General features: G+C 50.5%; 2 protein-coding genes across 2 annotated transcripts in view; both read right to left on the bottom strand.

Annotated features, from left to right (window-relative positions):
* Window positions 1-7,411, bottom strand: part of LOC147033574 (uncharacterized) — a 111,554-nt gene extending 104,143 nt beyond the window's left edge. The window contains exon 1 of the mRNA XM_085856859.1: window positions 7,290-7,411. The gene's annotated coding sequence lies outside the window, so the exon portion shown is untranslated. The remainder of the gene's footprint in view (window positions 1-7,289) is intronic.
* LOC147033573 (uncharacterized) overlaps window positions 1-14,645 on the bottom strand; it is an 84,136-nt gene that overhangs the window by 13,029 nt on the left and 56,462 nt on the right. The window contains exons 7-9 of the mRNA XM_085851711.1: window positions 12,873-13,742; window positions 9,439-9,686; window positions 7,290-7,848 (exon numbers count right to left, since the gene is read on the bottom strand). Of these exons, the coding sequence (XP_085707837.1) occupies window positions 7,290-7,848; window positions 9,439-9,686; window positions 12,873-13,742 (1,677 nt within the window). The remainder of the gene's footprint in view (window positions 1-7,289; window positions 7,849-9,438; window positions 9,687-12,872; window positions 13,743-14,645) is intronic.

Genomic DNA, 14,645 nt, shown 5'->3' with positions numbered 1-14,645 from the left:
TAAGCAAACCTTGCTATGAGATCACCGCAATGCACGTCCCTGTTGTCCCGCGAGACAAAATGGAAGGGACTATCTAAACGTATATTAATGGAACAACTGTCTTGGGACCACGAAATGTTGGATGCATGCGGTTCCGAGAACCGCAACAATAATATATATATATATATATATATATATATATATATATATATATATATTATATTGTTATGAATCTGGCAGCCATTTGCACACAACAGCCAGAGTCCCCGCAGTTCAGTTATTTCGAAAAGTATGTGTTTATAGTTAGAGTCCCGCCCCATGTTTAATGGGTGATTAAGTGTATGTGCACTACGAGTTATTTTTTAGTTAGAATTAATATCCAACAACAACATCCTCCTTCGCTCCTGCCACCATCGGCCTTCCTCACGCGCATGCGTGCTGAACACAGACGTGGGCGGGGCTTCCATCACCTCAGATCGGAGCCCTGCTCTAAAAAAAGGGCATGGAGTGTTTCCTCTGCCCAATGAGTGAAGGGCAAGCATCGCACGCGCACCCCAGTCAATGGGAAGCCAGAACGCCCAGGGAAAGAAAAATGTCTCGACTAAGCGACAAAGAAGAGAGAAGTGCCAAAACAGCCACAGAGACTCCGCCCAGAAGGGGCGTGTTTTTCCCCGCCTACCGTGACCCTCCTCCCCACGCGGGGGAGGGGAGAAGAGAATAGAGTGGTGCGCAAGAAAAGGTGGTTGGTCGGACACAAGCCCCCCTCCTCCTCCCGTGTCGCGCTCCGCTGCTCGCCCCACCCGTGTCGCGCTCCGCTGCTCGCCCCTCCCGTGTCGCGCTCCGCTGCTCGCCCCTCCCGTGTCGCGCTCCGCTGCTCGCCCCTCCCGTGTCGCGCTCCGCTGCTCGCCCCTCCCGTGTCGCGCTCCGCTGCTCGCCCCTCCCGTGTCGCGCTCCGCTGCTCGCCCCTCCCGTGTCGCGCTCCGCTGCTCGCCCCTCCCGTGTCGCGCTCCGCTGCTCGCCCCTCGGGTGTCGCGCTCCTCTGATCGGCCCTCCCGTGTCGCGCTCCGCTGCTCGCCCCTTCCGTGTCGCGCTCCGCTGCTCGCCCCTCCCGTGTCGCGCTCCGCTGCTCGCCCCTCCCGTGTCGCGCTCCGCTGCTCGCCCCTCCCGTGTCGCGCTCCGCTGCTCGCCCCTCCCGTGTCGCGCTCCGCTGCTCGCCCCTCCCGTGTCGCGCTCCGCTGCTCGCCCCTCCCGTGTCGCGCTCCGCTGCTCGCCCCTCCCGTGTCGCGCTCCGCTGCTCGCCCCTCCCGTGTCGCGCTCCGCTGCTCGCCCCTCCCGTGTCGCGCTCCGCTGCTCGCCCCTCCCGTGTCGCGCTACGCTGCTCGCCCCTCCCGTGTCGCGCTACGCTGCTCACCCCTCCCGTGTCGCGCTACGCTGCTCGCCCCTCCCGTGTCGCGCTACGCTGACACTGGAGGGGGGGGGGGTTGGACCATGCAAAATCGGTATTTGCTCTCTTCCTTAAAATTACAGACAATTTCAATAAAACTTGGCCACAACCTTCCTCACCCATGATGATGAATTGACCGCATCAAAATGTATCTTCGGGGGGTGGGGGGGGGAGAGATTGACCCCCCCAAAATAGGTATTTGCTCTCTTATTCTCCAAAACTACACACAATTTCAATGAAACTTCATCACAACCTTCATCACCCATGATGTCCTAAAGCTTGTTCATGGCATTTCAAAAAAAACAAAACATTTTCAGTGTCTAAGGGGTCTGCAGGGGCTTTGAGTGACTTTGCTCCTGATCCAGATGGGCTTCAGGAAGCATGGTCTTATTTTTTCAATTTTAGTGGTTGATTTCTTGTATTTTTCAATTTCCAGATTTTGTTTATTATCGAGTTTTTTGTTTTGTTTTTCTTTGTTTCACCTTTTTGGTGTAAAAAAAAAAAAAAAAGCAGAGGCCATTAAACTCACCCAGGAGTTTTTTTTTTTCCTATTTTACAGCTTGTTCGCCTTGTTTGTATTTGTACTGCACGTTTTTATTTTCCACTTATGTTGTTTATTTGTATATTTTATAATCTTTGTTCGTTAGTCCTACGTTTTCGTTCATATTTTCCTTCCAGCATTTCCCAGGCCTTTCACCTGTCTGGTGGGCCTTGCCCACCAGTTAGGAAAGAAAGCCTCGTGCTTCCTTGCCACCACTTCCCTCCCTGACACTCCCCCCTCTTACAATCGTGTTGTTCCCACCCTCCCCAATCCATAACCCCCCCCCCCACAACCACAGAGCACGTGTGGTCGCTCAGTGGTTGGATGAGCATTACGCTGATGTTACATTACACTTTCATCTTCAGTCTGATGGAGTACTGGTCCACCCTCTGGGGTGGTGCCCCTGTCTCACACCTAGCTTGACCTTTAGAATCTTGACCAAGCCTTTAAGAATCATTGGTATCTCCCGGGATGAAGCTGAGTCTTCGGTTCTCTCACACTTTCACTCGAGACAAGTGGGTGGTCTTTCTGTCTTCGACAGTCACCTCTCCAGCCTTGCCCCTCTTGCTCTGTCTGTGATCTGTCCCCCCTATATTGTTGTGGAGCCAGGCGTCGGCCGTGAGCACGACCACTAGGTGGAGCAGTAGGGTCGACTCTACCGAACACCCGGAATCTAGATCGTACCCTTCGGAAAACTCCGAGGGTTCGGGTCCCTTACAGGACCGTGAATCATCAATCAACCACGTGGTACAGGGTTATTTGCCAAACCTTTAAAATACCTGGAGGACAACGTGGCGAACTACCGAGTATTCACACTCTCGACAGAACTCGAACGGGACGAGTCATTTCCGGGCTCGACCCGTGCGTAACCTGAGCGGATGGTTACCGAGGTCCCGTCGGTCCGAATGCACACAACTACGGCAACAACGGCCTTCTTTGATTCCCCAACACGCACCGTGTTAAACCAATGAAGAAAACACAGAAACGAGCTGATACATTTAACAGGGGATTTATTTACAATGGGGAAAGGGGAGACCCAGAGCAGAATTAACACCGAATATAGTCATGCAATGTACAAAGAGCAAGCACTTAACAATTTCTACTTACAGAAGGGCCCACAAACACACACACACACACACACACACACACACACACACACACACACACACACACACACACACACACACACACACACACACACACACACACACACACACACACACACACACCCAAAAGAAACAGTGGCCACGGCCTTTATTGAGGCCTCCAGCTCAGAGGGAAAGGCAAGCTGAAGACCAGAGCCTGTACTCGGACCTGTCCACCTCGAGCGGGTACGTTGAGCTGGCGGGGTGGTGGGACTCGACCCGTAGCAGCCCAGGCGTCCACATGACCTGGCTCCGGGGCGAAGACTGGCAATACGAAAAACTGGCTTTCAAAAGAAGAACCACCACACGCGAAAAACGGAGCCTGACCTTTTTATCCTCCCCCCTCAGTCAGCCACCTCGGTGTCGTGGTGTATGTCTTTCCTCATTGGCTGGTTTTGGCGCGCAGAATCGCTCTTCGCCTTACCCAAAGGCCAAAACGAGCGGCAAGTCCGTCAATTGGCCCGGAGGCGTGGTGATGTCACGCAGACCGCCTTTCTCACCGTGGCGGGGTCTGATTGGCTGAGCGGCGGCCACCTCATTCGCAGCACGCTAATTGGTCGAGGGCCGCCGCGAGGCTCCTCTTTGAACTCCGCCCACCACGAGCACCATGGCGTCGGCCAGAGTGAGGTGAAGGTGAGGGTGATGCTGGTGTTGTCGAAGAAGATTTATGGATGCAATTCAAATCCTAACTATCAAAATAACTTTGCAGCGCATGTATGTAATTCCCATTAGACACAGGTAGGGGGACCTAACTAGAAACACACACTTATCAAAATAACTAAGCTATGGGGATGGCTGTCTGTGTGCACAAGGCTTCCAGATTCGTAGCAATATTTCCTCAAGGTGCTCAAGGTCCCCCCCAAAAAAACCCTTCTGGTGAAACTGCCAAAATCAAGAATTTTCCTCCCTCCAGGTCTTCAAAATAACTCTTCACCACCATCTCATGTCTCTCCCCATCCAAAATCTTGATCTTTACCACCCCCATTAATTCACCCCAAGCCCACCACCTTCAAATTCAGTTTTCCTTCCTGAAAGTCCCTGTAGTACCATCTTGTTTACCCCACGTACCCCACCACATCCCTCTCCTGTCCACAGATATCCTATGGTCTTTGTTCCCCACTATTTTGTGCTTCCCTCTCCCACCCCTCTTGTCTACTGACATGTTATATGTTGTGTGTATTAACTCTTACATGAGCCTCGACTTGGTACACAAAAAAAATATACGTTTCCATACCCGGAGCCAATCGGCCTGAAAATTTGTTCCACCGCAAATACCTCCGTCTCCACTCCACAATGAATGTTTCTTTTTTGCAATTCTTTCTCAAGATAAAAGTTGAAACAAGAAACAACGGCGGCTCTGGTCGATGGGTAAGGAGAGGGGTAGAGCTTGGCGTCAGCACTTCTGCATAATGAAATCGATTGTACTTAATTATTTATAGTCTGTATGATAAAGGTAATTTATGTACAACTTGGTTCTACAGTCTCCAAGGGACTACGCTTAGTGCAAGTAGTCGTTGCACAATCCGATCCGACCTCAAATGAAATTAGACCATCTGACCCATCATCGCCGTGTTACACTCCAGGGTTAAGTTTCGCTATGGTCGAAACTTCAATCTTCTTGACGTTTTGCTGGTCCAAATAACCCCAATCTTTATTAGGTGAACCAACTTGTTGTATACATCCACATTTACAAACACAAACACAAACACAAAATCTATTCAGGCTCAAAGAAGAGGGTAAAAAGGCAACAAAAAGAAAGTGGGGGTAATGAGCGTTGAAGGGAATGAATGAACAGGAGAGAGTAAAGAAGAAGGAATGAGACAATATAACCTAAAAGTAAGAGGATATTGTGTTAGGTAAGGTTAATAGGGGTAGAAAAGATCCCGAGTTGGGAAGGTGGATCGCATCCTTGTAATACGCCTTTGTTGGAAGAGGTTCCAAAAAGTCTTGTGATTCCAATTCATGTCTTGTCGTGGTATGAAACTTCGTAATCAACAGGGTCCACCGAATTCGATTTCTAAGATTGCCATCTCCAGATTCTGCATTTTAAGAGTTGCTCCTCTTCCTCTGTGTGCAGCACAAGGCTGCGGATAGCATCATTGGCTGATGGCGTGGTTGTGCCGCTGATGCTGTGCCCCTATACCAGTACACTGGAACCCATTTTGCCAACCTTGGAAGGATGACAAGCTGAGTCAACCCCACCGAATGTCAATTTAACAGCTGACAGGCTCAACCTCAGGAGTCAGGACCCCAAGATCTCAGACCTTGTGGGCCCTACTGAACCTGGGGAGAGGTGTGCACGCGTGTGTGTACGTGAAGGGGGAAGGAGTGGGAGGAGGAGTGGGAGAGAAGGGGGGAAGAGGAGGAGGAGGAGTGGTGAAGAAGGGGGGAGGAGGGAGGAGGAGTGGGGAAGAAGGGGGAGGAGGGAGGAGGAGGAGGGAAGAAGGGGGAGGAGGAGGAGGAGGAGGAGGGAAGAAGGGGGGAAGAGTGGGGAAGAAGGGAGAAGGAGGAGGAGGAGGAGAAGGGGGAGGAGGAGGAGAAGGGGGAGGAGAAGGAAGAGGAGAAGGGGGGAGGAGAAGGAAGAGGAGAAGGGGGGAGGAGAAGGAAGAGGAGAAGGGGGGAGGAGAAGAGGAGAAGGGGGAGGAGAAGGAAGAGGAGAAGGGGGAGGAGAAGGAAGAGGAGAAGGGGGAGGAGAAGGAAGAGGAGAAGGGGGAGGAGAAGGAAGAGGAGAAGGGGAGGAGAAGGAAGAGGAGAAGGGGGAGGAGAAGGAAGAGGAGAAGGGGGGAGGAGAAGGAAGAGGAGAAGGGGGGAGGAGAAGGAAGAGGAGAAGGGGGAGGAGAAGGAAGAGGAGAAGGGGGAGGAGAAGGAAGAGGAGAAGGGGGAGGAGAAGGAAGAGGAGAAGGGGGAGGAGAAGGAAGAGGAGAAGGGGGAGGAGAAGGAAGAGGAGAAGGGGGAGGAGAAGGAAGAGGAGAAGGGGGGAGGAGAAGGAAGAGGAGAAGGGGGAGGAGAAGGAAGAGGAGAAGGGGGGAGGAGAAGGAAGAGGAGAAGGGGGGAGGAGAAGGAAGAGGAGAAGGGGGGAGGAGAAGGAAGAGGAGAAGGGGGAGGAGAAGGAAGAGGAGAAGGGGGGAGGAGAAGGAAGAGGAGAAGGGGGAGGAGAAGGAAGAGGAGAAGGGGGAGGAGAAGGAAGAGGAGAAGGGGGGAGGAGAAGGAAGAGGAGAAGGGGGAGGAGAAGGAAGAGGAGAAGGGGGGAGGAGAAGGAAGAGGAGAAGGGGGGAGGAGAAGGAAGAGGAGAAGGGGGAGGAGAAGGAAGAGGAGAAGGGGGAGGAGAAGGAAGAGGAGAAGGGGGAGGAGAAGGAAGAGGAGAAGGGGGAGGAGAAGGAAGAGGAGAAGGGGGGAGGAGAAGGAAGAGGAGAAGGGGGAGGAGAAGGAAGAGGAGAAGGGGGAGGAGAAGGAAGAGGAGAAGGGGGAGGAGAAGGAAGAGGAGAAGGGGGAGGAGAAGGAAGAGGAGAAGGGGGGAGGAGAAGGAAGAGGAGAAGGGGGAGGAGAAGGAAGAGGAGAAGGGGGAGGAGAAGGAAGAGGAGAAGGGGGGAGGAGAAGGAAGAGGAGAAGGGGGAGGAGAAGGAAGAGGAGAAGGGGGGAGGAGAAGGAAGAGGAGAAGGGGGGAGGAGAAGGAAGAGGAGAAGGGGGAGGAGAAGGAAGAGGAGAAGGGGGAGGAGAAGGAAGAGGAGAAGGGGGAGGAGAAGGAAGAGGAGAAGGGGGAGGAGAAGGAAGAGGAGAAGGGGGAGGAGAAGGAAGAGGAGAAGGGGGAGGAGAAGGGGGAGGAGGAGGAGAAGAAGGGGGAGGAGGAGGAGAAGAAGGGGGAGGAGGAGGAGAAGAAGGGGGAGGAGGAGGAGAAGAAGGGGGAGGAGGAGGAGAAGGGGGAGGAAGAGGAGAAGGGGGAGGAAGAGGAGAAGGGGGAGAAAGAGAAGAAGGGGGAGAAGAGGAGGGAGAAGCGGGGGGAAGAGGGAAGCGGGGGTGGGAGAAGAGGGAAGGGGGGGAGAAGGGGGAGGGGGGAGGGGGGAGAACAAAGCCTTACCTGATAAATATTTCTGAAAGAACTTTCACCACCAAAACGGAATATATGACATCCAGAGATATTAATGGAGTTTATGACAAAATGCCCGCAATTGCGATGACTCACCATCCTCTGCGTCCTTTCTCTCTTCTTCAGGACCAACCGAGTCCTCGTCTTCGATCTTGATCCGCAAGGTTCCAGGAGGTCCTTCGGTCTCCTCGGCATCCATTCCACGGCGAAGCACGACGGTCCGTTGCGATCGTCGCCGCTCAGGAAACGACTCCATGTACCGACAGAGCTCGGCGTACATGGTGGAGGTGAACGTCCGTGCGGACAAAGAGCACAGTCGAACCCTCACGGTCGGGGGCTCGGCCCGGGCACACAGAGCTCCGAGGATCTCGATCCCGAGACCCGTAACCGCCGCTCGGAGAGATTCCTCCGATAGTCCCTGGATCTCCAGCCAGGCCGGGACGGGCCCAACATCGCCTCGAGCTCTCGAGTCCATTGTCTTTAATGATCCCCGACCGAGGAATTCAAAAATAAATAAATAAATATATATATATATAGAAATATATAAATAAATAGTCCGCCCGCTCCGTAATTTTTTTTTGTTCGATCGACTTTGTTCCTGTAATAATGTTTTAAACACAACAATCCTCACTCTGGTAATTATCATAAAATATCTTCAACCGTTTCTCCTTCTTCCGGTTTGTTTCGGTCAAACGCAGGAAGGACGAACGTCTCCCCGGACTGGGCTCGTCGGGCTCGCTCGGTGTCGACTCGTCAGTCACGGTCTGAATCGGTCATTTGTTCAGGATGCCGGAGATGCCTCGCCGACTCTTCACGAACTACACCATCCGTGGGATCTTGATGATCCAAGACCGAGTCGGCGAAACACTTGATCATCGCACGACAACCGAACCCACGTCAGAAAAATCAAAACGGACGTGCGATCCCAACACAGAACACATCATCCTGTCACATCGGGAATCAAAACCTGAGGTAAATTGAGGTTTATAAAAACAAACAAACAAAACCCCTTCAGGCTCCATTTACCGGTGACGTCATCAACTGGAAGAAAATAAAACGAAATGTTTTCACGAGTCGTTCATTGATTTTTTTTTTTTTTAATTGTAAATGAAATCTTCACGTCCTTCACGATGTCCATGAAAGGTCATGTCAGGTTTTTCCGAAGTGGAGACAAAAAAAAACCGCATTTGGTTCAATGGAAGAATTATTTCATTTTGAACGAGACGACGTCAATCATTGCTTTCTGGAATCTTCTTGTTTGACAAAAATACCTTTTTAATCATTGGATTAAAAAAAAAAAACATTCCCTTAATTCACATAATTATACAGAATGAAACGTTAAAATCTCCACAGGAGGAGTTCATTGTACCCCAATCGAACTCGACATGCACTCACTGGGGAGAGGGATGGGGAACGGGGGTGGGGGAGAGGGATGGGGAACGGGGGTGGGGGAGAGGGATGGGGAACGGGGGTGGGGGAGAGGGATGGGGAACGGGGGTGGGGGAGTGGGATGGAGAACGGGGGTGGGGGAGTGGGATGGAGAACGGTGGAGAGGACGGTGGGATGGAAAACGGTGGTGAAAGGGGGGGATGGAGAATGGTGGTGAGGAGGGTGGGATGGAGAATGGTGGTGAGGAGGGTGGGATGGAGAATGGTGGTGAGGAGGATGGGATGGAGAATGGGGATGAGGGGAGAGGGATGGAGAATGGTGGTGGGGGAGGATGGAGAATGGTGGTGGGGGAGGATGGAGAATGGTGGTGGGGGAGGATGGAGAATGGTGGTGGGGGAGGATGGAGAATGGTGGTGGGGAGGAGGATGGAGAATGGTGGTGGGGGAATGGGATGGAGAATGGTGGTGGGGAGGAGGATGGAGAATGGTGGTGGGGGAATGGGATGGAGAATGGTGGTGGAGGAGAGGGATGGAGAATGGTGGTGGGGAGAGTGGGATGGAGTGGTGGTGGGGAGTGTGGGATGGAGAGTGGTGGTGAGGGGAGTGGGATGGAGAGTGGTGGTGGAGGAGAGGGATGGAGAGTGGTGGTTTGGGAGTGTGGGATGGAGTGGTGGTGGGGAGTGTGGGATGGAGAGTGGTGGTAGGGAGAGTGGGATGGAGAGTTGTGGTGGGGAGAGTGGGGCCGAAGAGGTGCATCCCTGACAGAAGGGAAGTTCACTGAGGGTTGAATAAGCAAAGATAATATGTTGATTCTTGATAACACCTCCACACCTTGGAGAATTGATCTCTCAAGTTACCAACACAGCATGACAGACACACAATGCCCACAGATCCTGTCCCTCCACATCCCCTTTGCTTCTTTCCACGAGCCCATTCACAACTCCAGTATTGTCTTTTCCATCAAAAACTTTATTCTCTCGACCACCATGTGTGAGGGTGAATGCTTCAGGTCCAACCTCCAAACTGTTCCTCTTTATTAGAACTAGAGCTTCAATGGCAAGCTGGAGCACACACAGCATTGACTCCCGTTTGGAGATGGGTGGTACTGTGGCAAGCAGGACACAACAAGCAAACAGGATACCCACGAAATGCGTTGAGCGTGAATTAAGTTCGTACGTATTAAAATATACAAGCCAGGAATCACCAAGGTAAAATGGTACAAATGAAAAAGTTTCCATAACCCCATCAATATTTGTTGCAGGTACTCTCTGATTGGTCTGATGGATGTGCAACAGTGTGCCAACTGATCCAATCCCCTGCCATTCCTTTTGGTTAAAATCTCTTTCAGAGGATGTCAAAAGGTGGAATGGAACAACCCTCTCAGGGCCCAAATTCAGGATATCTGAAAACGTTATGGACCGATTCGGACAACACTTGGTGGTGGGGGAGTGGGATGGAGAATGGTGGTGGGGGAGTGGGAAACCAATCTCTTCAAATCCATCCATCCTTCAGGTGGCAAGGATGAATGGATTTGATTTTGGTGAAGATCCAGATCTGATAAGAATTTTCATGTGATTGTTCATTGTTGAGAAATCGGGCCAAAAACTATCGGGTCACTGCCATTCAGCTTTACCAATCAAATTGCTCTGACGATCACTGGTACAACCTCAACACTCCTCAGCCTGCAGGTTATCTTAACTTTGATTTTCAGATCATTGTATTTGGTCATTTCGACCAAAGTGCATTCCAAAATGTCCGCAACAAGTGTGTATCCACTCTTCGGAGAGCCAGAAAACATCAGTCCAACCTCAAAAATGAACTTTCAAACTTGCCTCCCTCCTCTAAAACGTGGTGGCACCTTGTTAAGTCTATCTCTGGTGTGAATTCCCCTTCCATCCCTTCCTTCTCTTCAAATGGCACCACAGCCGACTCCGCTCACGAGAAGGCCGAATGCCTCAATTCTGTGTTTGCTTCCAAATCTTGTCCCCAACCCCTCACTCTCTGTACCCATTCTCCCTGTTGTACCCAACTGCCCCCGGACTCTGTCTTTTGCACCTGAGAATGTGGAGAAGATTCTTTCAACCCTCGACTCTGATTCTGCAACTGAAGTGGACAGCATCAGCTCATGTGTCCTAAAAACCTGCTCTGCTGCTCTTGCACATCCTCTCTCACTACCCTTTTCACCCGATCAATTTCCCGCAGGTCATCTTACATCTGCTTGGAAATCAGGCAACATCACTGCATTACATTTAAAAAAAAGGTGAAAAAACATATCCGCTTAATTCCAAGCCAATCAGCTTACTTCCAATCATCAGGAAGGTTATGGAATCCTTCATCGCAGTTGATATGAAATCCTTCCTTTTCTCGAACAACCTCATCTCAGATCACCAATTTGGTTTCAGACAAGGTCACTACACCTTGGGCATGTGACTTCTACTTCCCCAACAATGGATGGAGACCCTCAATGTCAGGCATGAGATCAGGGCCGTCTCTCTGGATATATCTCGTGCTTTTGATACAGCCTGGCATCCTGCCTTCCGGCCCAAACTCCCTGCCTCGGGTATTCAAGGCCAACTCCACACATTACTGACTTCCTCGACTCTCATCGCTAACATGTGGCTCTCAACAGAATCCTTTCATCTCCCCTCCCTGTCCAGGCTGGAGTGCCCCCAAGGCAGTGTTCTGGGCCCAGTCCTCTTCCTGTTCTCATCAATGATCTCTGACTCAATGGAAAATCCTCTTTATCCATTTGCTGATGACTCCACTCTTTGACATGACATCCCTCATCCTTCAGACTGGCAGGAAGCAGCCTCTTCCCTCTCTTCAGACCTTTACAAAATAACAATATGGCCAAACACTTCGAATGTGTCTTTCAATCCAGACAAACCTCACTTTCACTTTCCGAAAGGACAGTTTGCCCCCACCCCATCAACCTTCTTTACAATCCTTTTTAAGCAAGGTCAGTCACTCAAACTCCTGGATATCACTCAGTCATGATCTTTCTTGGGCAAACCACATCCTCCATTGTACAAAGTCCTTCCTTGGCGCACATGAACTCCTATCCACCGACGAGGCCTTCATCCGCAGCTTCATGGCATACTGCTCTCCCCTCCGGGCTGGCTCCCGTGCCTCACCTATTGTTCACCTTGACGTCATGGACACCAAGCTCTTCAAGATTATTGGAATCTTCCACGATGAACCTGAGTCTATGGGTCTATCACTTCACCATCGCAGACAGGACGGGGGGGATTTTCTGTCTTCCACTGCCTCCTTTCTGGTCTTGCACCCTCTGCTCTTTCCGTGCTTTGTCCCCCCAGGTTTCTGCAGGGCTCGCACGGCCCACCATTAACCCCCTTTTGGTGAAGCTACCTAAATCCAGGATCACTGCTCACCTCCACTCATTTGTTCCTCTTTTCCCCCCACCTGTGGAACCAACTTCTACATCCTCTTTAAACTCATTCTGCCCTCCAGGTCTTCAAGCCAGCTGTTCACCATCATTTCAGATCATCCCCAATCTGAAACCATGATATTTTCTACCCTCGTTACCTTTTCTCCTTTTACAGACCCCCAGAAGGTGGAACCGAGTCCTTCTCGGGCCAAAACGGTCTACTTTTCATGGGATCGTATTTCATGGATTAAGTTGTGATGCTTTCCTGTTCACATAATCACGAAAACCACAGGCAGCCTCAGATTGTTTGAAACTCGAGCACGAGTTGCCCCCGAGTTCATATCTTCAGAAGTTACACAGATAAAGGGATCTTCAGAAGTCTTCGTTTGGTCCTCAAAACACTTTTCTTTTTTGTGTCCCTTCTTTCCCTGACCCCTACTCCCACCCCCGATACCTCATGCCTGATATATACATTACAATAAAGGATGGTCTCCTTGTCTTCCATTCCTCCCATGCTCCGGCTCACCCTTTTTTAAACCTCTTCTGCTCGACTGGAGCTTAGTTTCTCTTGCTTTTGGGTCAGATGGTACCTCGTCACCTTTTTGCTTTTGTGTGGAGACTTGTCTTGTCGTGACATAGCCATCTTTTTCGTCACTGGAGAAGTTGCAGTTTGTCTTTTTGATGCACATTTTGGTTGCTCAATGTGGCCTCACCGACTTGTATCTCAGCACTGCAGGGAGTTGTATCCCTTTGTCATTTTTCGAAGGCATTTTTTTTTTGTTCGCAGTCAGCCATATGGCTTTCTTCAAGAGGTCCTGTTGGTTTGTCAGGGATTACCGATGGCATTTTTGGAAGGTGTGCCTCTTGATGGTAAATGGCTGTTGAAAAAAAACAAAAACCCCTACTCCTGAGTGTGTACACGTGCATGTCTTTTCAAAACCGATTGATCAGAGAAGGTTCTCGCACAGACTTTACAAACGTATGGACGCTCCCCCGTGTGAGCACGCATGTGAATTTGGTGTTGCGATGATCGAGTGAATCCCTTACCACATTCGGTGCATACGTATGGGCGCTCCCCCGTGTGAATCCTCATATGAATCCGCGAGTGTGATGATTGACGGAATCCCTTACCGCATACAGTGCATGTGTACGGGCGTTCCCCCGTATGAATCCTCATGTGTATCTGACACGTTGTCGAGTGAATGAATCCCTTCCCACATGTACGGCAGACATAAGGCTTCACACCTGTGTGAATACAAACGTGCTTCCGCAAATCTGATTGATCCGAGAAAGTCTTTGCACAGACCCCACAACTGTATGGGCGCTCTCCTGTGTGGCACCTTGAATGCCTCCTCAAAGACCTTGCGTTTGAGAAAGTCTTCGCGCAAACCGTGCAAATGTACGGACGCTCTCCCGTGTGAATTCGCTTGTGAATCTCACAGTCCGACGACTGAATGAACCCCTTACCACAAACATTGCACACATAAGGACGCTCCCCCGTGTGAATTCTCATGTGCTTCTGATAGTTTGACGAGTGACCGAATCCCTTACCGCACACCTCGCAGGTGTACCGTTTCTGTCTTGTGTGAATGTCGGTATGTCTCCTGAACATGTTTTGATCACCTGTACTATAAGAACAATCAGGGCATTTGTACTTTTCATCGCTGGGAACTTGTTGGTGCATCTCCATGTGCATCTTCAAAGCCGCCATCCTGGTGAAGCTGTGAGAGCACGAGGTGCAGGTGAACTTCTTGATGAGCTTCTTCTGTTTTCCTGTGAAGAGCATCCATTCATGTTAAAAATGTCAGAACCCAGTTCACAATGAAGAAAGCTTAAAGTACCGATGCCAAATTGTACTTTGATAACATATGAAGACCAATATTGAACTAATGATGCGTCATATAAACGCTCCCTATGTGATCTGAAAAAAGTATACATTCTGCAGTTCTCGATACTTCACTGTCCAGCCAGAAAGAAGTGCCATGTCCCACAATGTTCTGGGTTGAACCTGTCACTCGCCAAATCAAAAATAGGACCACTGGACACGCAGCTTATCTGGACCCTGGCCTAATGTTGCAACCCAAATTTGGTGGCATTCTGACTGGTGGGTCTGGAGATGAAGGTTTTTGAAGGAATTTATGCGATTTTCCCCAAAATTGACGAAGTCGGCCATTTTGACACTTCCGGTCACGTGATCGGCATGACTTTGGCAATTTATCAACCTTACCCAGGCCTTGTGTTGTCACCCAAATTTGGTAGCATTTTGACTGCTGGATTAGGATCAGAAGATTTTGGAAGGAATTTGCCTGACCGCCATTTTGACACACTTCTGGTCACATGATCAACATGGCCTCCGCAATTTAACTTCAGAACCACGTCGTAATGTTGTAACCCAAGTTTGGAAGCATTCTGACTGGTGGGTCTGGAGAAGGAGATTTTGGAAGGAATTTACGTGATTTTGCACAAAAATTGATTGTCGGCCAATTTGACACACTTCCGGTCATGTGATCGGCATGACCTCCGCAATTTAACATTCCCACCCATGACCTAATGTTGTAACCCAAGTTTGGAAGTATTCCGACTGCTGGGTCTGGAGAAGATTTTTGAAGAAATATACAATGTCGGCCATTTTGACATACTTAAAGTCACATGACTGGAACGAGGTTTGCAATCCCT

The sequence above is a fragment of the Eptatretus burgeri genome, chromosome 2 (genome assembly GCF_056783735.1).
Source record: "Eptatretus burgeri isolate ZD-2024b chromosome 2, Ebu_testis_v1, whole genome shotgun sequence".
Lineage (NCBI taxonomy): Eukaryota > Metazoa > Chordata > Myxini > Myxiniformes > Myxinidae > Eptatretus > Eptatretus burgeri.
Note: the sequence above shows the minus strand (reverse complement) of the source record. Positions and strands in the feature narration are given on the sequence as shown.